The following is a 26,658-nucleotide window of genomic DNA, read 5'->3' on the forward strand; positions in this document are numbered from 1 at the left end:
ACCCACCCCCCGGTCCTTGCACCTTCAGAGGTAGGGAGAAAAAGAGTGATTTGGGACACTTTGGTGGCCTGCCTGTGAAACTCCTTTCCCAGGAAGACCTGTCTGACTGCTGTTCTGTTGTTCTTCCGAAGTTGGGGAAAACTTTTATTCCCTTTTTAACGAGTATTCTATGTGGGGCTGCCCTTGAGACTGACCCAGAAACTCCAGCGGGTGCAGAATGCCGCGGCAAGACTCCTTACGGGGTCCTCACCACGGGATCACATTCACCCGGTGCTATACCAGCTGCACTGGCTCCCGGTGGAGTATAGGATCAGGTTTAAGGTGCTGGTTTTAACCTTTAAAGCACTATATGGCCTAGGACCCTCGTACCTACGGGACCGCCTCTCATGGTATGTCCCATGGAGGACCTTACGGTCTTCAAATAAAAACATCTTGGAGATTCCTGGCCACAGGGAGGTTAGACTGGCCTCAACCAGAGCCAGGGCTTTTTCAGCCATGGCCCCGATCTGGTGGAACGCTCTGTCGCAAGAGACCAGGGCCCTGCGGGACTTGACATCTTTCCACAAGGCCTGCAAGACGGAGCTGTTCCACCAGGCCTTTGGCCAAGACACAGTCTGACCCCCTCTCTCCATCTGTAATCCTCATAGAACTCTAGCCCAATGGTTGCCATTAATTTGATTCTGAATTGATTCTAGAATTTTTAATCAATTGAATATTTTAATCAATTGACTGTGATTTTATGTAAATTGTGCTATTTTTACTGTTGTTAACTGCTATGAGCCCGGCTTTGGCCAGAGAGGGCAGGATATAAATAAAAATTTCTTCTTCTTCTTCTTCTTCTTCTTCTTCTTCTTCTTCTTCTTCTTCTTCTCCTCCTCCTCCTCCTCCTCCTCCTCCTCCTCCTCCTCCTCCTCCTCCTCCTTCTCCTCCTCCTCCTCCTCCTTCTTCACAGCATTGATTCTGAGAGGTCTAATTCTGATTAAAGCCCAGTTTTCTCCCCACTAACACAGAATAGTGGCCTGGCTACATGTTCCTTCTTGTATCAGACAATACCATGCAGGCTGTAGGCCACTTAAGCTCTTAGCCCATAAGCAAAGCTGGCCAGGGATAGGATGGGGGCAAGTAGATAATCACTGTTGATAGGATTCACACATAATTCATGTACCCTGCAGCTGGGAGCATTGCTTCGATGAGAGGATCGGGGTGGAAAGTCAAGGCTCTAATTTAATGCTCTGAAGTAGCATGCTGGCAAGTCCTGTCACCGCAGGCATCACTCCCTTGCCTTCACATCCCCCTTTGCCCCTGGATTGGCAATTAGGGAATTAGGAGAAAATACCCCTGAAGAAGCCAGTTCTGGCTAAGAGACTTCTAGGTACTGACATCTCCTCTAGGAACTGCAGCAGTTTTTGGATCAGCTGATGTCGCTGAATTGGTCCTCTGCTCTTGGTGGATGACTCCTGCCTTTCTGCTTATCTGCCTGCTCTTCTGCCAACCATGAACTCACCTCCCATGCTCCACCAAACTGCAGATGGTTTCCTCTCCTTGGGACCACTCTACTTTTTAAAAAAATGTTCCCAGCATCCTCACCTTCTCCCATGGTCTCCAGAAGCCCTTCTTGCTAGCAAAGGTCCAATCCTGCCCAAAACTACTTACTAAGTGCCTAACAGGGTCCCAATTTCCATTACCTCTGACACCCTCCAAAATCCTCCATCCAGAAACACTAAGTGAGCAGGTCTGTGGAAATCTCTGGAGTTTGCTTAGTACCAGATACACGTATCTTCCGTCCTGCCTTGTCATACCATTAGGGCACATTTCAGAGATCAGATGTGCTCATGCAACTCTTTTCTATGATTTCATATTTGCTGTGGGCTTTAACCTATGCTGCCCCTGTTCATTGTTGACAGGGTGACTAGGAGGCCCGTATGCAATGTATCACCAGTGCTGTCAGTTTCATTGTGATGCTGTGAAAGATGTCATGGGAGAAAGGCCTCAAACTTTTACTGGCTTTTGTGTACTTTCAGTCATATGCTAGAGTGCTGATAAGCTCTATACCTCTAGATGCACAGCCAGCATGCAATAAAACCTTCTCAGTTACAAGTTCAATATTATCTGTGCTCTCCTCGGTTTGCTATATCCACTTTTCTTAGCATCTAATACATTAGGGCTTTCAGCTGCTATTCCAATAACAAAAGTAATGATGATAAATAATCATATGTAAGCTGTGGCTTTGAGCAAGGCCAAAGAATGACTACTCAAAAAATGAGTAGCCTTAGCATGGTGACAAGATATTATACGGCACTTTTGAAGATAATGGGAATCTTACCACTAATGTCTGTAACAATCAAAGCCTTAGTCTGAAGACACTTTGTAGGTGGAAAATGCTCAAGGATGAAAAATGAGCGGCTGTGGGCCATAATCTCCCAGCCAAAAGCAAGGATATTGAGGGTGCTCCACACAAATGGGCTCTACATCAAGAGTGCTCTAGCATAGCTAGTAAAGTGTGGCAACTCCCCAGTCACTTTCTGTACAAGAAAGACAATAAAAGGCTTGCTCCCCCACTGCTGTGCAAAGTGCTTTGCTGACCCCATGCTCTATGGTTAGCTCTAAGGGCTAGCAAAGCACATTGTGCTGCCCTCCCAAATGCCACACAGCCAGCTGGTTGCTGGGCGTTTTTGTGAAATGCTGCACAAGGGACTGACAGGTGTCATTGACCTGACATCAGATAATTTGAAAGGAGGGTTGTCCTGCCAACCTGTCAAAGGTGGCCTGTGGGGGTGGGAAAGAATAGGAAACTGGCCCACTGGAGCAACAGAAAACATATCTGCTCCATCTTTGCAGTGGGACTGCAAGCAGGCTGTTTAAGTGGATACAAAACTAGATTGCCATTAAATACTGAAGTTGGGATTATGATACCTCTGTTGAAAATAAGTGGAAGTAAGAGAAGACAATGGGTGGTGGACATGCTCATTTTTAAATCATCGCTTTCTCCAGACAGCACTTGGTGCTGATAAATTGTTTTTTGTTGTTTTTTTTTAAATTTACCATTATGAAATGTGGACAACCAAACAGGTATGTGCAGCTGAACAGGTACAATGAGGTCTTAAATTCAGACCAGGTATTTGGGCCCCATAAATTGAACTGAACTGATTAATCTGCAGATTCACACCACCTGTGAATACTGGAAGAGGAAGCTGTGTCTATGTTGTGCTTGTGTAAGTGCAACTCTGGTACCTGTTGGCTGAGCTGGTGTGATGGCATTGGATGCTCATGAACTTTCCTACTGTTTAGGGAATAGAGCTTGTCAAAATGATTGTAATCCAACTTTTGAAGGAAGGAAAAGTTGCTGGTTTGACAAGGATTGCAGCACAGTCCCTTGGGATGAGAGTATACTTGAGGGACAGGCTGGAGACTAGAAGTGCATGGAAGCTAAAGGCCCCAAAGGCAATGGGGGTGAATGAAGGAAAAAGAAATTTGGGGCAAGATAAATAATGGCTTAAGGGAAGGGAGCAAAGGAAATGAGGACAAACTAAGTTTCTTTTCTCATCCGCATTTTTAAAAAACTTTATTTCAAAACAAAATTTTATATTGTTGCTTTTAAGAAAGGGACTCGGGGGGGGGGGGAGCCACATAGATCAGTATGGCTTTGTATGCTCTGTGGAATGTCTTGTCAGGATTCCAGCTGGGGTCAGAGGTAAACTGGCCTCACTCCAGGCATTCGGCTGGAATCCTTGTTGACCTTCCGTCTGCGTCTCCCGGCAGGCAAGGTCGTAAATCGGCGATCCTCCTCAAACGTGAGGAGAACACACCCTCCTCCTTCTCTCCCTCCCTGCACTCCCCAGGGAGGGGGAAAGAAAGACAGACAGGAGTCCTTTTACATGTCTTTTATTCCTGTCGTTCAGCAGTACAGAGAAAACGTGTCTGTACCCTCCAGACTCTGGCAGTAGAGTCACTGCTCCACCCCTGCACTTCCAGCACAGGTCAGATGACACTCTGAGCTAACATCCGGTGCTCAGAAGAGAGAAAGGACTGCCCCCTTTCTCCACTAGTACAGTTGCAGACATCAACATCCTGTTTTGCATTCCAGCCACCTGCAGCTGGCTTTTGCATTGCTGCTTTTTCCTGACAACCTCCCCCAAAAGCATCAATGGGCAAAACATGATCCAGAGAAGAGAACAAACAGTTGTTATACATATAACAGTCCCCTGTTGTTTCAGTTCCACCCTTGGAACTCCCCACCACTGGTTCCACCAGTGTACCTCTCTGGTTGTCTGGCTTCCAAGGAATGAGTGCTTCTGCATTACCTTGGCTAGCAGCTCTCTGTTGTGTCTTTGTCTCTGACTTAGACACTTCTTCAACCTGTTTTGAGTTGTTAACAATAGCAACACATGCAACAGCTAAGTTAGCAAACTCTTTTGAGTACCTGTTTGGTGGTACACCCTTTGTAATTCTCTCAGACCTGCGTATGAGGTGCTGATCCTCTCTGCTCACTGGTTCAACCTCTGGACTTTGTTGAGAACCAGTATTAATGGCTAACAGTGGTTCATCCTTCACCTGTGAAGGTCTATCCATTGTGTGAGATTTCCTCTCAATGACTGTTACAACTGAGCTCTCTGAGCTATCACTGTCACCATCAGTATCACTGTAATCTGTGAAATCAGAAAAATCATCATCATCTGAATTGTCATCTGTGGGAAATGTGTGTACTATAACCCGCTCCTGTTCAGGAGCATTCTCCAGAAACTTTGTGAGAATCACCTGACCAGATTCAGACAAAATTACTCTGTAGAGACCCTTTTCATATCCCACAAAAATGCCTCTGGCATTCTTTACTCCACCTGGAGCTTCTGTTCTTACATGAGACCCGAAAACCTTAAAATAGGCAACAGAAGGTTTTCTATGGAACAGCTTCTCAAAAGGAGAACTTCCCAACTCTTTTGAGACTTTTCTCAACCACACGTGAACATAGGACATTAGCGACTCCGCCCAATATTCATGTGGCAAATGTGAACTCAGCAATTGCGCATGCATCCCCTTTTGCAATTCTTTGTTCACCCTCACACAGACCCCCCCCGTTCCATGCTTCGGCTGAAACAGCAACTTTGTGGTTTATCCCTTTTCCATCCAGGAACTTCTGAAAAGCCTGTAAAAGAAAAACTTGTTTGTCATCTGTGAAGAGACAATCAATGTTAGCATCATGCATATTCTTAACCTTGTCACAAAACTCCTGAAACCTTTCTAAGGTTTCTTGTGGTTTTTCCATCACAAAAACCCAATAATAATTAGTAAAACAATCCACACACACAAGGTAAAATCTTGCACCGCCTCTAGATGGCTCTAGAGGACCAATCACATCAGCATACACCCGCTGAAATGCTCTGTCGACCTTCTTGGTCACCTTCCTGGTGCTCACACCTGCAAGAGAGATTACGTTAGAATCAGAAGAATTACATTTCATGTAATCACTTTGATCAAAAGTCAACAAATACAGTCCATCTTTCTCTCTGGCAGTAAGATACAGTTCTCCATCTTTGTAGATCTTGCAGCTCTTAGCATCATAGGACAGTCTCAGTCCTTTCTTGCAATCTGCGACACACTCAGCAGATTAAAACGCAGTTCTGGAACCAGGTAAACACTGTCTATAGTCAAGTTCAGACTCTCAAGATACACAGTCCCAATCCCGGTCGCTTCCAGCTCCTGACCGTTGGCCTGTTTAACAGCGAAGCTTTGCTTCTTAAACGTTGAAAACAGTTCTCTGTGCGGGCACATATGAACCGTCGCTCCAGTGTCGATTACAAACGAGTTCCCCACCTCTGGTGTGGTTCCTTTCGCCATCAAAGCCTTTGCAGGTTTCACCTGGCACTTGGTACGGCTTTTGCCTGACGCCTCAGGCTTCGTAGAGCTGCTCTTTGCTCCTCTTGACTGGCGTGGCTTCCTACAGTTTCGCTGTAGATGCCCAGTCTGTCCTCAATTGTAACATCGGACAGTGCTCAATGCTACAGCATGCTCCTCAGTAGCTTCAGCAGTGGGGGACTCAGAACTCTGTTCCTCCCTCCCCCTGTCAGCAACATCCATTGCATCTTGAACAGGAACAGCAACAGTTCCAACAGCAACAGTTCCTTCACTCCCCCATCTGGGGTCAAAGCTCTCCTCAGCTTTCGATGAGCTCTTAGGAACTTGGCCAGCATCATCTTGGCTCACCCCTTCTGAGGTAGTTACCCATCCAGACCATGATGAATAACTGTCTCTGGTCAGGGGAGATGGACAAGCCAAGTCTCCCCCCTTCTTGACATCCATTTTGAATCCAAGCCTTCAGCTCACACTCTCAAGTAAGCTCTAAAATCCAACAGTTGTTTTCTGCCTTCTCTGGCAGGCAAACTGCAAGTTGTTTACGCTCCTGGCACCTGGCAGCTAAACACTGGCTGCTATGGAAAGTCCCCTCCAAGAGCTCGTAAGTTTGTAGCCAAAACACTCCATGGTTTTGTTTTGCTTTTCCCAGGCTCAGCCTCATAGTCCAGCCCCTTTGCCAGTAACTTTCCACGAAAGCTTATCAACCACAAGAATTTCTGGAATGCAGGCTGAGCTGCCAAACTGCAGGCCTCTTCTCTCAGAGCTGTTGTTTTTCCCAAACGCAGCTCCCGTGAACCAGAGAATAAATCAATCTGCGTTCACACTTTTAGCCCGAAATGCAGCATACCTTGAGCTCCGTTGCTTGGAAAAACGGAGTCCAGCCGTCTGTTCAGCTTCTGGCTGCACGCAGACGTTATCTTCTTTGAGCAGAGGATGGCAAACGATCCATCCACCTCTCATGCAGATTTCCATGGATCAGAACCACCGGGACTGCTACCAGTTGTCAGGATTCCAGCTGGGGTCAGAGGTAAACTGGCCTCACTCCAGGCATTCAGCTGGAATCCTTGTTGACCTTCCGTCTGCGTCTCCCGGCAGGCAAGGTCGTAAATCGGCGATCTTCCTCAAACGTGAGGAGAACACACCCTCCTCCTCCTCTCCCTCCCTGCACTCCCCAGGGAGGGGGAAAGAAAGACAGACAGGAGTCCTTTTACATGTCTTTTATTCCTGTCGTTCAGCAGTACAGAGAAAACGTGTCTGTACCCTCCAGACTCCGGCAGTAGAGTCACTGCTCCACCCCTGCACTTCCAGCACAGGTCAGATGACACTCTGAGCTAACATCCGGTGCTCAGAAGAGAGAAAGGACTGCCCCCTTTCTCCACTAGTATAGTTGCAGACATCAACATCCTGTTTTGCATTCCAGCCACCTGCAGCTGGCTTTTGCATTGCTGCTTTTTCCTGACATGTCTATGTATAGATATGAGAACACAAAAGGCCACCCACAAGGCACAAGTGGGCATTTTTCAGTGCTCTGCTCTGAAAAATGAGGACCCAAGGAAACGATGTGTAATAGAGACATGGAGTTGAAAGTGAGCCATTTTGATTTGAATTAATCAGCCACTTTACAAGCTTCTCATTGCAATACATTGAAATACCACACAAACAGATCACAAAGACACTCACCCTTTTCCTCTGGCAAGGATCGCAAGTGCTCCATGATGACCAGCTGGAAAGTGTACAATCGATGGGCTGTGGTGGGTTGCTGGGAGACCGGCGCCATCTGCCTTTGGTCACATTGGTATCAGCTCCATATAGTTGAAGAGAACTGTCTTTTTCTCCACTGCATTTTAATAGAGGGAAAGCTATTTTTTCATTAGGGCGCATGTCAATCTGTCTCCTATTTCTTAATGCCAGCACCCACCTGGGCACCAGTTTAGAGCACTTCCCATTCACAGAAAGAGAAACGAGGTGTCCAATTAAAGTACACAACAGTTTTGCCACTCTGCCTTGTGCAAAATTCAAGTTGCACAACCAACTCAAGTATTGTAATTGCTGCACGAGCGAAATCCCACATAATGGAATTCTTGTGTGATTACTAAGGATGTGTGATGCAGAACTCTGCATGGACCACTGCATGCCCATCAGCATACCACTGAGGGGCATTTATTGTTGAAAACAGTCAATATACAACCTCAGTGCCCAGTACTAATGGGTGTATAGATAGTACCCAGAGTTGATGTTGCATCTCAGCTTGAGGTGATGCCAATTGACCAAAACTCACTGATACTCAGTAAATGGTGAGACAAAATCTAATAAGCCCAGGCTGAATTTAACCTGCCACTTTGAAGTCCCTTCCTAGCTATTGGCTGAATTGCTACGATGTCACAGAAGCTTGATATTCAGAGCTTATTCACTGTATTGAAATAGTGGTCCTCCCTCCACCCTTCCTGCTCCCCCACAAGTATATCGTTCTCACTAGATTAGGTAACTGATAGGTGGATTTGTAGCTGGTTGACTGACCGAACCCAAAGAGTGCTCATTAATGGTTCCTCATCATTTTGGAAAAAAGTGACGACAAGTAGGGTGCTACAGGGTTCTTTCTGTCCTGGGCAGGGGTGCTGACATGGAACCCAGGTTATGGGTACCCAGTGGAGCCCATGACATAACGTGCCATCATGACGTTGTGACATATTGATGACACATTGTGTCGGTGGCTCAGCGGCACTTCTGAGGCCTCGCAGGGTCTCAAAGGTTACACCCAAGGCCTCGCAAGACCTCCGATGCGACTTCTGGTTTCGACTGGAAGTCGCATTCGGAGGCCTGGCAGGGCCTCTGACATTGCTTTTAAGACCTTGCAGAGCCTTGGAGGTCACATCTGAGGCCTCATGAGTCCTTTGATGTGACTTCTGGTTTGTACTGGAAATCGGGTTTGGAGGCCTGGCAGGGCCTCTGACCTCCTCTGGGAGGTCGTATCAGGTCTCTAGTAGAAACTGGAAGTCATGTTGGAACCCCATGTTGTGAGAGCTAAGCAAAATTAAAAATTAAAAATTGTGGGTGCCCTGGCATCCAGGGTCCTCTAGACCTGACATCTGTGGTCCTGGGCCTATAGCTGTTCAGCATCTTTATCAACAACTTGAGGGCATGCTCATCAAATTTGCAGATGACATCAAACTGGTATTCAGAAGTATTAATGCTTGAGACTGGAAATCGGTGGGGAGCAGTGGCTAGCCTGTGCCCTTCAAATGCTGCTGGACTACAACTCCCACCACCCTCAGCCAGCATGGCCAGTGATTAGGGATGATGAGTATTGTAGTTTGGCAACATCAGGAGGGCAACAGGTCAACCATGCCTGCCTTATAGCCTGGCTGCAGCTTGAACATGGACAATTTGTGGGAATCTTTCATGCCTTCACTCTGACATGCATATGAGACAGAGATGGGACACAGAGTAGTCACAAATGGCCGGGTTTCCATTCTGCCTCTTTAACATATGAAGGGATTTTATAGGTTTTAATCTATATGTATCAGTACAAATGGAGGAAGGTAAAACAAATGTATACACACAACCAATTCACTTTCTGTAACTAATACAATACCTGATAGGAATCTATTCTTTTCCTTGTATATTACACAACCCATCAACGGTTTCCCACGAAACAGAGAGAATACTTCATATTTCAATTTGACACACTGACGATTGTTACCTCCATGTAAAACATTATGAGTCAAATGTTAAGCCCTTTTTTCTCAGACAAGGCTATTAATAAAAACCTGATAAGTTTCTCTGTGTGCATGTGGTGTAAAGCCTTTGACTGCACAAATGACATGAAATAATACTAGAAAACCTCCTGATATCACCAGCAAAAAGAAATCTATTTAGTGATCATTTTCAGGGTTGAGTATGCCTCTTCAGATGTTCTATATCAGAAACATCCGGACCAAAACATAATAATAATAATATATAGAAAAGAAGAGGCAGTAAGGATTTGCGCACTAGCTGTGCCCCCGCCACTCAATCATCCTCCATAAGTTGATCTTCTGAACCTGGGAGACTCCGCATGAAGTCCTAAGTGTCTCATCCTGCATTTTAGAATTGGAGTCCTAAAAGACTGCCCTCCAAGTTATGCTTGCTAGAACACTTATCGCTGCCCTCTTCCTCCTCCTCCTCCTCCTCCATTTTCCAGAATGACATATAACGTATTTTACTGCTAGTCTGAAAACTGTGTGGTCCACCAAGCCATATTCAGTCCCAAGGATTGTTAAGCCTGTTCTACTGCTGCCTTCTAGGGTTGGAAAAATGGGAGGGGGAGTGTCAACTGCTTGGCAGAAGGATGCAGCATTTGGCTTGGGGGGCCTGCAAATTGTGCAGTCCTGTTTTAATGAGCTCCCTTAGGACTAGGGAGGCAAGATGCGCCTGTTTCAAAGACACCTTCAAATAGGTCTCATTGTATTTTCCAAGGAATACAAAACATGGCGGGGAGTGGCAGTGTTTTGCCATCCTTAACACACAGATCCATGAGTCTTATTTATAATTTTTTCTGGAGCAATAAGCATGCCTTGTTGTCGCAACTATTACTTCCTACAATCAATTTTCTGAAAGTCTTTGGGAATGTAATCAAACTTTAATTACAAAAGAAATTAAAATGATAATTAATTTTTCACTGGCAGTTAATAAAAGCTTCCATCCACCTTGATTATGGTGGGTTAAACACCCAGAGCAGGGTGTAAATTCTGCTTCGAGGAGTAATTTGAACAACAACAACAACAGCAAGCCAGAAATAGAGAACAAAGACAAGTGCTATTTTCTAGAAAGATGAAGAGAAATAAACAATGCAGAAATAATTAAGATGGGAATGCCACTGGCTTCAACAATTTCTTTTAGCAGATGCAGGTTTGCAACAAGTAGATTTACATGACGTAAGTGTACATTTTACACCGCCATGATATATTCCAATTGCTTGCCCAGTTAAGGAAATAATTGATACTTCTCTTAATTGTACTGCTTACAACTTAATCAGGCATTGAAGGGTCTGATCGAAAGTGAAACACAATATACCTACCTGACATCTGCTTAACACTTTTTGTCATATTAAAATAAATGAGTGCTATTATTAATATTAGGAACAAAAAGCAGTTAAGTAGCAAGGGGTGGCTGTTCCTGGCATAGAGTGCAATTCTGCAGAATAAGATGACAAAAGGGGTTGATGGGAGAAGAGATTATACATAATGACGGTCTGACGATGTTACAATGGGGCAGCAGTGTAGGAGAGGTGGAGGGCTTTAAAAGTAAGGATGAAGTGCCTGAGGTTAACATGTAGGGAAACAGAATTACATGATCAAACAATAGGTGAAAAATATGAATTTAGTGTGTGTGGTTTTTTTTTTTTAAAGGGAAGATTTTGCGGAAGAGGGTGTTAGTAGGAAAGAAGTTATAGTCGTCTTCCAGATGACTTCCTGATAGACGTAGATGTACAGGAAAAGGCAACTCTGGGAAATGTAGTAAAGGATGCAGAGTTTGCTTGGCTGCTAGAGGAGAAGGAAGGAAGAAGTCAAAGGTGGCCCTTTAGTGGCATGCCTCTGAGAAGGGCAGGCGACAATACCTAAGAAACCCAGAGTGAATATTCTTTAAGTATTACACTAGCACTGTGGAAGAACCATGTCCATGTGTTTATCCTATAGGCATCAGTGTCATATTTAAAGGCCTACAGCCACATGGACCTTTCCCACAGAATCAGCTCTAGTGTTGCAGGCCTTTAAATGTTATATAAGAACAGTGGGATAAACTTATAAACAGCAGCACAGCTCCTGTAATGGAAGGTGAAGGATTAATGGTTGCAGACCTTCCAAGTGTCCCTGTTTTCCAGGGGCAGTCCGGGATTTGCAGAAGCTGTCCTGGTTCCAGATTTGATCCCAGAATGTCCTGGGAGAAATGCTGTAGGGTATGGAATAGGACACCCCTATTTCATTGGATAAGTGTTGGAAGATATGTGGTTGACAGCATGGAAACAGAAGGTATCACCCATATGAAGTGGAGTATGTGAAAAAGTGGAAGTGACAAGTTGGCATATACAATATTCATTCCCCATCCCCCACCCCCCAAATCTTAAATTTTAGACACGACTAGGCAAGACAGCCACAGGGAGAAAGATGTTACTGAATATCAGAGCACCATTTCACATACTTTGGAGTCTCCAAGCGATCAGGCTTGTTCAAATGCATGTCACTTTGCAACATGTTCAGTTCAATATGGTCCTCCTTTGGTAAAACTTTGCTACTAATCCAGAAATAGCTCAAGAGGCACTTTCTATGTACCACACAAATATCAGAACAGAAGGTTACCATTAAATGTCACTATCTATCACGTTACCATACTGATATTGGTTTGAAAAACAATATTCACTTACCTGGAGCAATGCAAATTTAAGAAGCTTATGCTTGCACAGATCACGAAAACTCTGGTCAGCCAAGAACAAAAGAGTATAGATGCTGCACTCATGTTTTAAAGTACTGTGGGAAATCTATAGCAGGTTTCTTTACTAATTCCGTTTGCTACTGTGTTTGAAAACAGTGGGGCGAGCAAAGTGGATTAGTAGCTGTTTCCCAGCAGGCAAACAAAAGATAAGCTACCTTCCGACAAATTTAACAAAGTTTACTGGTTGGACAGAGCCTTCTACTGGGCCGCTGGAAAACTGTTGGAGAAATTCGGAGACATGAAGCACAGCTCAGGACCCGTTTACTGGCCTGTCTTTGATAAATCTAAGGCTGCAATCCTATAGCTAGTTATGGAGATTTAAAACTGGAATTCTGTGCATAGTAACCTTGGTGTAACATGCCTTATTGGACACACAGTGGGACTTACTACAGAGTAAGGAGGCACAGCAGGGGACTGCAACCCCTGTTAACTTCTACCTATAATTGGCTTCCCATTTGTGGATTAACATTACAATTCTTTGTATTTAATGGTGCTTAGTCTCAGGTAAGTATAGGATTTCACTAGTAAAGTATTTAAAATCTTAATTTAGAAAAGATTTGAATAGGAAATCATTATCGCCCTCAAAGCCCAGTTACTACTTTTCTGTTTTCATCCTGAAATAATCAATCACAATGAGTTAAAACACAGAGACTTCTTTGATTCTGGAGGAAAACTAAACCATCTGCTAAAAGTATAGGAGATACTGGTCAAGATCGATAAATGCTTTAGGGTTACACACACACACACACACACACATTTTTAATTGTAGCTTTTTATCTCATGGCAGCCACATCTTGAATAATACACTGCAGATCATATTCTGCAGCTATAACCACTCCCCATCAGAATAAAAGCAAGGGTCATGAAAAGAAGAGCCAGTGTCTACAACTAGACACAACTGCTTACAGTCTGATGCTTGGTTAAAGGAATATTTTCACTACCCATGATATGGATCTGGCAGTCATAAGCAGGTGGGAATTCCACAGATAACAAGGACTGTACTGATTTAATTGTAGTTGAATGCTTGTGCCAGACCTCAACCACCAGCAATTGCTTCTTTTTCCTACCAATTATAAATAGAGTCACGGGCTCCTTTAAATAATGAGTTGAGCACAATCTTATCTTCGATGGCCGTTAGTACATCAAATTTCTAAGGAGGTTATGTTGATTTATGTGTAAATTCATTTGTACGTTTTTACAAACTTTCAAGGCAGCTAACAATCTGATACAATACAACGCCATTAAAAACCCCCAGAAGAATTGATAAAACAAACCATAAGCCAATTGGGGGGGGGAAACCAGAAAACAAAACTGGGGGAATAACATTATAGAATTCTATTTGCAGTGCTACCACTAAAAGGGCCCTGTTTTCAGACATTCTCCATGAGGAGACCTGGAGGGCAGCTTCTACACACTTTAACTTGTTTGGCACAAATTCTTCAGGTACAGTCATACCTCGGGTTCAAGTAGCTTTGGGTTGAGCGTTTTTGGCTTGCGCTCCGTGGCAACCCGGAAGTAACAGAATGCATTACTTCCGGGTTTCGCCACTCGCGCAGACGCTCAAAATGACATCACGTGCATGCGCAGCAAATTGTGGCACGTGCAGACGCACAGACATGGGTTGCGTTTGCTTCAGGATGCGAACGGGGCTCCGGAACGGATCCTGTTTTCATCCAGAGGTACCACTGTATTCTAATTACTATCATGAAATCTAAAAGACATGAATTACTACAACATACATCCCTTATACATTTATAAGTCCCATTCAAACACAAAGCTAAAAAAATAGAATTGTTTTAGTGCAACATCATTTCTTTACAACAAGCAACTTAGCAACAACCATTTAACAGAGAACTTGTGCCATATCAGCCGACTTATTATGGGAAGTGCTCAGGTAAGCCTGAGTTCTGCCAACTGGATTCTCAGCAGATGGCCTAACCGATAACCTTTCCCCTTCATCGGTATTCAATGAAGACTAACAATTAAGAAAGATGGTTCAGGCTGTCCAAAGGTTTTGTCAGCTTCAAGTCCCATTGGTCCCATGACTAACAAAGATGTTTCTAGCAGTGACTTGACCTTTGATGTGATCAATTTCACTGTTAATCATTAGTGCACAGATAAAATGCCATTTACTGGAAAGTTTGTGGATCACTGTTTGCACAGAAGGCAAACAGTATCACCTGAGATTATAGATACAGAAAATGTTGTATATTTTGTAAAAAGACAATGCAGAACGTTGACCTATAGTGAGTGTAGTTTAGAAACAATAGCACCCAATTACTAAATAGGGAAATATAATTTATAATCTGTTGTTTTTCCAAAATACTTTTATTTATTGTTCTGCAGTGTTAACCAGATATATGTTAGAATGAAAATTTACACAGAAAGTTAGCAATCGTATTAGATACAGTGGTACCTTGGTTTGCATACGTTTTGGATTACAAATACGTCAAAGCCAGAAGTGTGTGTCCCAGTTTGCAACCTTTTTTTGGATTACAACTTTTTTTTTTTTTGGTTACGAACAAATTTTTTGGGAGGCCCCGTTGGTGAAAGCACACCTTGGGTTACAACTGGTTTTGGTTTACAAACGGACCTCCGGAATGGATTATGGTTGTAAACCAAGGTACCACTGTATTTTGGTTCAAAAGTATCATAAATGAGACACCTAGCAGACATAACTGGGTACATCTTTGTACATGCAAGAGTGGCAACCAGACTGTGAAGACTAATATATTATTCAGTCTTGATTCAAATTAATGGTCAGAAAAGAAAGTCTTAATATTAACTTGCATGCCAGATCACAGAACAGGTAATATCAAACTTTCAGAGATATTCGCTATAACCCAGTACAGAATCAGCAATGCTAATTTGCTAACATCCACTGTTGTCATGCTGCCCTGAAAAGGTTGGCCACGGGTGAATGTAGTGCTCGAGTCAAAAAATGGTTAGCCACTCCTACACTAGACCCCTGGTGGTTTATTCCATCAAGTAGTATGAAATATTCAAGCACAGTGGTACCTCGTGTTACGTACCGCCCCCCCCCTTATGAATGCTGCGGGTTACGTGCTCTGCTAACCCAGAGGTAGATGCCCCCTTGTTGTGACCTTTGCCCTGGGATGCGAGCGGAAGTCACGCTCTGGAGGTGCCCTTAGCGAAAGCACACTTCATGTTACGAATGGTTTCCAGTTACGAACGGACCTCCGGAATGGATTATATAGGTAACACGAGGTACCACTGTATTTGAAATTTCAGTTGCTATTAAAGTTTCTGCTGGCTTCAACCACTGGCAAAATTGCTTTCTTTATTTTCATACTGACCATAGTAAGTCATTACTCTTATTTGACATAAAGGAACTTGGATAAAGAAGGGACGCGGGTGGCGCTGTGGGTTAAACCACAGAGCCTAGGACTTGCCAATCAGAATGTCGGCGGTTCAAATCCCCGCGACAGGGTGAGCTCCCGTTGCTCGGTCCCTGCTCCTGCCAACCTAGCAGTTCGAAAGCACATCAAAGTGCAAGTAGATAAATAGGTACCGCTCCGGTGGGAAGGTAAACGGTGTTTCTGTGTGCTGCTCTGGTTAGCCATGCTGGCCACATGACCCAGAAGCTGTACGCCGGCTCCCTCGGCCAATAAAGCGAGATGAGCGCCGCAACCCCAGAATCGGTCACGACTGGACCTAATGGTCAGGGGCCCCTTTACCTTTACCTTAACTTGGATAAAGGACTCATTCAACACCACCTAGAGATCCAGGATTGATGCATAACTGACACTTACCGTACTAACTGTTCACCACAGTACCACATTGTCTTAATTGTTAGGAACATACTCAGTATGAACACTGTTCTTTCCGCCAACTGTTTACAGGCTTTCCCCTCCTTTTAAAACTTTTGACTGGGGTACCCTTTTGGAAACATGAATGCACTGAAATGTTGTTGGGTCTAAGAGAGCTATGAAATCGGATTATGGAGATAGCAATTTATAAGGAGAGATATTTTGCTGCTAATAATGCCTCAAAGAGGCATGGCTTTTGAGTACATCATTTGTTTTATTAGCTTTCTGATAAAACTTTTTGAGCTTGATAGATGGGCTGCAAGGCAAACATTTCCATGGAGATAAGACTATTTGGAACTGGGAAAAGCTAATTGCTGGACAGTTGTTTCATTAATGAGCCTGATATCCCTTTCCTGCAGCAGAATAATTTCAAAAGGAGATAGGTAATGCTTCTGGAGGGAATTGGAAAATCTCAACAGGGTATCTTGTGTTATTTCTCACTGCCTCACAGATAAGAGAGAGGTCATATGATGTATATATTTATAACCAATTCTGTTTACAACCAGAGGGGGTAAAATTGCATCTTCCTGAACACACATTTATTTTAAACCTACAGGCCCCATTGAGATATAATCTCAGAATTACCTAGTTACTTCTAAGCAAGAAGAGGCAAAAATTAGAAGTAAAAATATATCAAAACTTAGGCCCAATCGGATGCCTTTGTGCTTTGCATGTTGTTTTAGGCAAGCCCAATTGTTTTTTAAACTATGGCTTGCACAGATAGCCTACCCTGGAGGTAGCCAACAGGTTGGCTGGGGCTGATGGAAGTTGTAGTCCAACAGCATCTGGAAGGCACCTGACTATCTCTGACCTACATTGTCTCAGGACAGTGATCATCAGCAGAATTAGAGGAACAAAGGAAGTTGTCTTATAGAAAGTCAGACTGTTGGCCCATCAAGGTCAATATTGTTGACACTGACTGACAGGTGGCTCTCTGGGGTTTCAGGCAGAATCCTATTTTATTTTTTTAAGTATATGAATGTGTCTTTACTCATTGAAAAAGGCTTGTGAACACAGTGCAAGATCCAAGTGGAAGAACACAACATACTAGCAGTTCACCACAACCTGCAAATGTTATATTTACAAAAGTACAGTTTTATGGTATTGGGACTATAGTCAGGAATGGACAAGTGGTCAACTTTATATTTTGTCTATCACATTCAGCCTGCAAAAGAATGAGAGCAAATAATGCTTATGATTTTAAATGTTTTTATTTGTAACAGTATTACATGGTGTGTTACAGAAATTAATGGAAAATTTCTAAAAATTTGTTGGTTTTTTCTGCTGAATGCATTACACATAAAGTTAAGGGTGAAAAAAAGATGTTCAACAAATGGTTTTTCCTCTGAGGTAAAGTTAAAGTAGATCTAGAAATGTGCTGCAAAAAAACAGTCATTTTTATCTTTCTTTTCTTTATTAAAAAAATACGTGTCGGAATGCAGAAATCAAAATGAATAAAGGTAGAGAGTAAACATCTTTGCAACGAAGGTGCCCAGTACATTATTTGATCATAGGTTTTGTCAGACAGTTGAATGACTACGATCTATCAAAATATTTTTTAATGACATGGTTGGAATCAAGACAGTACAGGATGGTGAGTGGGATTCCCTGGTTTAAAATTTAAAGTGACAAATTTAGTGCTAGTGAAGAGCAGGATGGGGAAAGCTTGTTGACTCCCCTGAACCTATTATGTATCTATCAAATGGTACAGTGTAGGCTCCGATATTCTCTCTCTTCTAGGCTATGGCAAAAAATGAATCTTCTGATGGTGGAACAGGGTAGCTATGGAGTCTCTTGTTTCAACCCCACCCCCCAAAAAACCCACAACCAAATGTTTACATGGAGCAAATTTCTTTGTGAGTTCTGATTTTGATATTCAAACTTGATTCTCTTTTATAGCTACTGTGTAGTATTTGTTACATAAACTGGGAAGGTTCTTCAGAGTCGTATGGTTACAGAAATCTCCAAACTATGATGTGAACGCTTTGGTCATTAACTGAAAAGCTAATGAGACCACAACCTACTCCAAAGTTTTATGAAGAACTGCAATGTCACCTTCTTCTAATCCAATATCCCAACACAAAAATGGTAAATAGTAGGGTTGCCATATTTATGGAAGCAAAATTCAGTATACAAAAGTTGAACTTTTTTCCGGCAATCATCCTCAATCTTAGACATTTTACCAATTTCCCATAATTCCCCCCCAATGCTATTTTCACCGGGGAATTCCGGATGTTTGGCAACCCTGCAAATAGCTTTGCTGCTAAGGAAGAATGTAGCATTTTCTATTAAAATCAATAATTGGAAGATTATCTAATAGGAAAATGTTTTCATTCACTTGGTTGAACTGAAAATATAGAATCCCACACATTTTAAATCCTACTGGGAATATTTTTTTTTGCATCTTTTGTTTGATGTGAGTTTGCCACAGAGATCCTGACAATTAGAATAGAGAGGAGAAATGACAGGAACAGTGCATCAGATCTCACTTCTTTGATACTGAGCCTATCAACATCTAGTGTATCATTCACTCACTGGCAAAGCACACATTCAGTATATATTTCACAGTTACTGGCTGGAATTAGGAAATTTAGTTGCCAGCACCACCAAATCACCATCCTGTTCAGCTTTCAGCTGTGTGTGTAAAATGCTTTCATTAAACCATTCAAACATATGGAAATATACAACTCCAGGCCTACACAAATCAATGGAAAAATACACAGAAACCTTGGTGTTATGATCTAAAAACAAAAATCTGCATAACCCATTAAGCAATTCCTCATTTGGGTTCATTAACTTTTTTTTTTAGTGCTAAACCACTAAAATTCAATATATTGTGATCTGCATAGGAACTTCAGGAAAACACGTTTGACCTGTATAACAATTCTCTGTAGGCCAAAAATATATAGATTCTTTATGCAAATTATGTGCTAAGGATAGGAACCAAACACTGCACTTTTCTTACATAAATGTTTAAAAAAGAGAATTTTTAAAAAGTTGTTTCTGATTTGTGTGTAAACAGTTTTGAATTTTTATTTTCTAGCTATGAAATGGCTATGGAATGTACTTTTTCCCTTGAAAATGTACAGTATGTAGTAATTATTTGTGTCATAAAAGCAAGAAAATAAATCATGTGTTACCCATCAACTTTACTAGTTGCTGACAACCTAATTACTGCTGGGAAATGCACTTTATTATAAGCATGTGTGTGTGGGGGGGGGAAACCATACGAGATGCAAGAGCCACAGACTGGGGGTTTCCACGCTTCCAAAGTACTGCCATTTGCTACCTTCTCTACAGTGTCATGGCATTATTAAAAGAATTCTCATAACATTTTATATTTACAAAAAGAACCTGGCAAATTTCATTCAAACTCCTTAAAGCCATTTCCCCTTAAACATTTAAAGAGTTTTATGGTAAGTTTTTTTTTCCTTTTTAATTTCAAGTTATAAAATAAAAATCCCATTTGAATTTTTCTGATGTACAAAAAGTGATAAAGATGAACAATTTGATCACAGAATCAGTTTCAAAATTCATGCCATCTTCATCTTGGTTAATAAAGTCCATCCCAATCAAATCCAGAAAGCATACTGGAAGTATTTGGCAAACAATTTTTTTTCTCTCTCTCTCTTCAAAAATGGCACACAGAGAAGAAAAACACTTGTCTGCATAGCATTACAGCAGCAAGATATCAAAGAAATAAAAAATATTCCTTTACTGGTCTTTGTTTTAAGAGTCCCCTAGGAAATAACACTGTTAAGTCTTTTTCTTCTTCTTTTTCTTCATCAAAATATTTGATGTCCTTTTCTACCCACAGCAGAAGTATTCAAAACAAAAAAGCAGCATTTCATCTCTTTGATGTACTGTAATTTCAAAAGGTCCATTTGGCAACGTTTCCCAATCAAGATGGATAATCAGCAGAATGGCAATCCATGGTTTCAAGTTAAGGATAATTTTCACAGGAGGCGTTTTGCTGCTAGAGTCTGTCACCTGTCTGTAAGAAAAGGGGATAGAATGGAACACTCAAATACTTTGTCCCCCCCCACACACACACACCTTCAAATATGCCATTATGGAGTAGTATTGGGCGGTGGTGGTGGGGAATACAGCCAGATCAGTCTAATATGGTGATAAAAAGTCACCATATCATCAAAATGTGCAGCCACAGAGCTCAATGGCTGTAGAATTCATGATTTTTTTCCTGCTTTTTTATATTATTAAATGATTAGCAGTCCTTTAACAGATTTGAACTGATTACTTCCATAATGTGGTGCACTGGAAATGGCAAAAAAGTGACAAGGCGTGGTGGGATATGCTGGATAGTTGAAACTTGAGGAAAGGTTTTGCTTGGATATCAGAACTGTGGAACAAAACAAAAGTGTCATGTTCTGCCATAGAGAGTTGCCACTGGTTGCCAAAACATTTTGCTTGTTGAACTGATGCAGTGAGGTGATTATCCTTTATTAGATGAGATCAACTGCAAGAAAATGTGGGAGCCAAAGGCCTGTCAAGGCTGTAGTTTTCTGTTTGAGTCTTGAAGCACCACAAGCGTGGGTCAACGCTATTTCTTAGGTCTGTTGATCTGGGCATAGAGAGGCTCTCTTTCCTGGGAACAATAGAAAGAAATGTGAATAGAGACAATTCTAGTCATTTGTATCTAAGCAGCAGATTTCAAGGGAGTAGGTGAGTAGAATAAAAATGCTAAAGAAATAGCATTTTTGAATTATGATGGTGTTTGAAAAGGCAGTAATAATATAAAAGGAATCAGCAATTCCACATTGTTTATTAAGAACCCATTGCATTGTGAGTCCCAGGACTGGGAGCCAAGGACTGGGAGAAAAGTCTCCCTTTTTGCTGAGCAAGCCTTGGGTATGTGAAACCCAACCTGCACACCTGACTCTTCCTGTGGGGCATTCATCATGATGTGCAAACCATATCCTTAACATTCTTTCAAGTACCAATAAACCTCAGACTATGGATGATGACTCACGAGTGCCTATTACCACCATAATGCCTCAGGGTGGCAGTGACATCTTATCTCTTCTTACCTGCCAGCACTGATGCCAAACAGCCAAGTTAACCAAATCACCACAAGATACCCTACAGTGCGAAGTAGATAAAAACAGGGAGTCCTAAGTCCCAACCAGGGGCTCCCTCTAAACTTCTCAACACCCCACCCCAAAAGTGGCTCGGCAAAGCCCACTATAGAGGGGCAAGACAAAATGAGGGAGAAGGGGGTGGCAGTGTAACTTTAAATACTGGAATGTCCCCTCCCATGACACACTCCTGCTCAAATGACTAGCTGTCCTTTCCCCCTGGGAGAAAACAGCTTGAGTCTCTATCAAGTCCAAGAAGGTGGGTGGATGAGGCAAATTCAATCCTGCTGAGAGCAAGGACATCATTCAGCTTATAAACATGCAGTTTTAGTTCAGAGGAATAATGACAAATCGTTTTCCTGTACTCCAGTTAAATATTTCACATCTTCTACTATGAACTTTTCTGTTGGCGCATTCTAGCAATGAGATGCAGGAAGGCTTCACTCCAAAGTCAGTGTAGGTTTGATTAAAATAATAATGGCTAAAAATAGCAAAACAATGATTGGTGATGAGCTAACAAGAAGCCCAATGCGCCATATGTCACCTTAGCATTCCATGATATTATACAAATTCAAAATCCAAATAAATGTTAAGTTAGTGATACCAGCCAGATATATCAGCAGAACTACCATGTAATAAACACATTGCAAGCACTGGCAAGTTTGGCTATAGAGCTTCCTAAAGGATCTAAACATTTCTATAAATCGCCCTAGTAAATTGACATCAGGATTTTGCCCCACTATGAAATCCTGGTGTGGAGCAGTACTGTAGGACCTATGCTCCCTCCTTGTCGAGTCCAGCAATGGGCACATGCAAGTGATGAAAATTCTGGAAAACTTGAAAGCTTGCTCACAACTTTGTGACATTTGGGTTGGTCTTGACAAAAGTATACTGTGACGGGTTATTTCCAAATGGAGTGGTGGTGTTGGTCTAAAAAAATGCAGGTTATTTTTCTTTGTAAATGACTAATTTAAAATTCTGAATTATATTATGGAACTCTGTTTGCAGGGCTTGCAAGTAAAAAATGAATGAGTTGGAGCATGTAACAGCAGCATATTTTGCATTCCAACCCACAAAATATTCACTTCTCAAGAAGAAGGGTAAAGGTAAGCATACCATATCTTGTCTTTATGGGTGATATCCAACAAGGTCAGTCCACTTGGGCAATGGATTTTTGCTCAGGCAAATGGGATTTCCACTTCCTCTCCCCCTCCCCCAAGCTCCCACCACCCCTAAATAATCTGCTGTGGAGGCTAGGGGACCCTCAACAGGGCACAAAGTTGGGGGTGGAGGGGGCCTCAGAAGGGAGTAAAGGGAAGTCCCATCACATCTACTATTGTGATGTTTGATCTTGGCCCATGAATCTGTAGCACCTATGCAGAGAATCTAAGCATTTCAAATCAGGTCTTATTGCACACATAATGAACATTATGTCCATCATCATATTTACCCCAGTATGCAAGAAATAATAACAATTCTATTCCAAATTTGGGGACACTTCAAAGATTATGCTTACATAGATTGCTGCTGCATAGACCACAGACAGATACAATTCTGGCTAGTTTACAATACAATAGTACTTGAAAGAAAGACAATTTGGCCTCTAGGCTTCATAAATTTTGATGGGACCTTTCACTCTGCTCTGGTGTAATCCTCACTTTATCCTTAGAATAATGGCCTTGAAGTTTCAGAAAGGATCCAGCTATCTGTTGTCAGTGTACTTTGGATCATATCTTTAGCAGTGAATAGCAAATGCACATGGTTGAACAAAGTAAATTAAAAAGCCGTTTATCACCTTATAGTACCAGAGGTGCATGAGAAGTAAATTAGAAGGGACAGGAAAGAATATGTAAATAATAAATAATGCCAAGATAAGAGAGAGGGCCCTTTCCTGGGTCAATTGTCATGAACTGGACACTGAAAAGCAGTACCAAGATAGCCAACAAATTATACCACAAAGGTAAATAAATATATAAATCTCTCCACCACACAAAATGACACTTAATATTAAATCTGTAAGACCCTTTAATGTTAACCAACTCAATGTAGCTTTGTCCTACAGACACTAGTTAACAGGGTATAGATACATTTTTTTTAATGGCCTTCAAAAATTATTCCATAGAACTGGCTTTTTTATCTTCTTTATAGCCTTTGCAAAAAAACACATTTTTAACAAGATTGTTGCACCTCAATTCCCATTTCTTAGCTATCAAAATTATCCTCTAAGTCACTGCTAAGGCTTCAGCTTAAAAATGATCACAAATAGCCAGGGCCGGATTTTGGTTTGATGAGGCCCTAAGCTACTGAAGGTAATATGTCCAGCTGTCCTTTGTCAACAACAAATTGTCGCAGTTTTTTCTGTTGAATATATGCTATATGGTAATTTATGGACCTAATAGGTATCTAAAGTCATTTGCACATAACAAAATATGTATTTTATCAAAGTAATTGTTGAACTGAAATACAATTAAGTATATTTTCCTTTAAAAATTTTTGGGGGCCCCCAGAGAGTGGGGCCCTAAGCTAGCTTAGCTTATATGTAAATCCAGCACTGCAAATAGCCTTTATGTAGCTTAGCTTTACAACTAATAGTACTGTTTGCTCCCATTATTATTTTTCTAAGAGAACTACCATTCTGGACCTTTTCTTCAAGCTAAAAGTATTACCAAACACCTTATATCCTTTACTATTGTCCCTGTATTCTTTATTATCTTAACAGAGACCATCCCTTTTTGCTAGTGGAAGCCAACCAGACAAGGTGATGGGCAGAATTTTTCTTACTGATGTATGTAAGGCTGGCATAAAAGATGCATTATGAACTTAAACTTGCAATTCTCCCAAGGCTGCTTTGACCTCTGCGCTCCTATGTAGATTTTAAGCAGAGTGTTTTCTTTCTGGCTGGCTGAACAGAAAGTAGAATCTCAGCTGATGCATTTCAGAAAATAAGTCTTCTGCTTCCTGATCATCCAGTCAGAAGGAAAGCCCTGTGTTGAGACTCTGCTGCAGAGAAAGAAGGTCAAGGAATCCCAAAGGAGTAGCACCTCAGTCAAGATTGTAATGTATCTTTTATACTACAAGCTAGGCTTCTTTAGAGAGCCAGATCCAACAGTGGAGGGGTAGGCGCAGGGCTGTTCTGCTTCCTTATGGTGAAGGGACCCTTGCTTTATGTATTCATTAATAACAGCTGCTATGTATAAAAACACTGTGTGTTTTTAAAGTTCTCCTTTGCACTGGGCTTCATGATGAAAAACAAGCCTCTAATTGTGCTTTGCTTGGTTATCCCGTCCCTATGATGAGCTCATTTACAGTACTCAGCATAGCAGGACATAGTATTTATATATATATATCACCCCATAACTTGAATATCAGTAGTTATTAACTTGTATAACTAACTAACATGTTTGCTTCATGTTAACTACTTGGCAAAATGGTTATGGGGCTGAATTTAGCTGGACCATTTTGACCTACAGTAAGTGGGCTGTATCTGGTCACTGTTATCCTGTGAGACAAAAGCACACTTGGCCCAGGGATTGGGGGAAATGCGCTCACTTCACATTATAATGCAGACCTATCTAATGTGCCCTCTGCGAATGAATACATGAACTGGAAAAAGGAGAAAACAAAAGAGACAAATTTCACCATTCATAGTTCAGCTTAGCACCCAGGACTAGCTTCGAGTGTTCACAGAGAATCAAAGTGCTCTTGCATGTTGGCAACATTTCTGAAAAGGGGGCCTAGAAGGATAAACAGCACCTGAATCACCCCCCAGGTAATTTTCAAAATATAAAGATCTTTACTGTAATAGTGAAGCCAATTCATTTATGCATAATTATGTCCCATGTTATTTGAAGGTAGACCATCGACTATAGTTAATATATGCAGCTCCTCCAAGTACAGGTCCAAATATGTTAAATGACAATAGGCTCACCTACAGGAAACTAAGCACCATTGTTCTCCTATCTCAGTCCAGTTCTCCTCAAATTGAAGGTTCTGCGCTACAGGTGACAACCTTTAGGCAGCAGCCAAAAGGAATGTGTCAGAGGGTAAAAATTGCATGTGGCTGCTCACGGCTACAGAAGGATCAGCCCTTTATGCTGACAACCCTGTTGGGTTCGGACAAGTGGGATCATCTTTAAGGATGGTCCTGGTTGCAGGCAGGCTCCCAGGCCGGTTCCTCCCCCCCCCCAGCATGGGCGGAGTAATGCCATCATGCCAGAGTGGCACCACGATCACCCCGGCATCTTGGCCAACCACTTTTGTGTGGGGTGATCGTGGGGGGGGGGGTATAAAAGTGGCAGCATGACACATGTCAGGCATCTGCTTCATGCTGCTGAACACTCGCCCTTTATTTTAGATGTCCTCTGGCCTTGCTTTGGACTTTGGTTGGTTGCCTGTCTTGGCATGGGGGCCAGGTAGGAATTTTTCCATTTGGCAATGGCCACTTGGTTTTCGCCTACCTCGTCACAACTTTGTAAGGTTTGGCGGTTAGGCATTGGCTCACTAAGGGAGGGGTCCATTGACCAAGGGTATTCCGTTAAAGGAATGCAGGGCCTGGATCCTGTCTGATGTCTAATTGAGGGGCTAGGGCCATGCCAGGCCTCTGGGGACACCGAGGAGAGCTACAGGCGGGTTCCCCCAATGTGGCTTCCTCTTTGGGTGGTTTACCCTTATTAACTTCCTGCAACGGGGGCAGGAGTCCGATATAGTCCTTTGCCAATACTGCTCACATTTCTGTAATCAATAAAGTTGTGGCCTAAAATTTTGCCCAATAACCAAAATTCTGCGTCAGTGTGAATTTTATTCTAACAAGGGCTGGTTTGGAGGCCTTGCCACGCAAACTGCCTTCCTGTAAAACATCCTGCTATGCCTTGATGGATAAAAAAAAAAAAGATTGTAATACTTTTGAGCAAGTGCTGCCTTTTCTTCACAACGCTAGCCAAGTCTTTGAAGAAATATAAATAAATGTACTATTGCTGTTTGCTGCCTTTGTCTTGTGAACCACAAATCTACATTCTCTGAATTGAAACAACATAGTGCTGCCTAAGAATAATGCTGCACTCTTTCTTTTTTGCAATTTCAGTGAATGTATTAAGACATCTGTCCTGGCTTTTGATTTAAAAAACCACAGCAAGGCAAACATTTTGCTTATCAGTAGATTGCAGATTTGACTACTAACAGCACGGTTGTCATTTCTTTAAAGGTTAGTTGTGAATTCCAAGTTTGAAAGCTTCAGTTTAAGATTGCAGGTAGATGCAAAGTGCAACGTAGTTCAAGATATAGGAACTGATAAGAGACTCGGTTATTCAAATACAAAGACTTTAAGATACTACAGAAAAGAAGTGCTAACAACACAGAAAGCAAAATGACATTAAAAAAACCAAGTGGGAGAGTGCACTTGAACACCATATTTACTTGAA

General features: G+C 42.1%; 2 protein-coding genes across 7 annotated transcripts in view; both read right to left on the reverse strand.

Moving 5' to 3' along the window:
* The window catches only part of C8B (complement C8 beta chain), a 34,293-nt gene extending 21,849 nt beyond the window's left edge, over nucleotides 1-12,444 (reverse strand). The window contains exons 1-2 of the mRNA XM_081195766.1: nucleotides 12,248-12,444; nucleotides 7,528-7,684 (exon numbers count right to left, since the gene is read on the reverse strand). Coding sequence (XP_081051892.1) covers nucleotides 7,528-7,684; nucleotides 12,248-12,339 — 249 coding nt within the window. The 5' untranslated portion in view covers nucleotides 12,340-12,444. The remainder of the gene's footprint in view (nucleotides 1-7,527; nucleotides 7,685-12,247) is intronic.
* Nucleotides 12,445-17,337: 4,893 nt separating this feature from the next.
* Nucleotides 17,338-26,658, reverse strand: part of DAB1 (DAB adaptor protein 1) — a 656,563-nt gene continuing 647,242 nt past the window's right edge. For all 6 annotated transcript variants that reach the window (XM_081196886.1, XM_081196887.1, XM_081196888.1 and 3 more), the window contains one exon: nucleotides 17,338-20,751. The gene's annotated coding sequence lies outside the window, so the exon portion shown is untranslated. The remainder of the gene's footprint in view (nucleotides 20,752-26,658) is intronic.

Source organism: Podarcis bocagei, assembly GCF_964188305.1.
Source record: "Podarcis bocagei genome assembly, chromosome: 5".
NCBI classification, from domain to species: domain Eukaryota; kingdom Metazoa; phylum Chordata; class Lepidosauria; order Squamata; family Lacertidae; genus Podarcis; species Podarcis bocagei.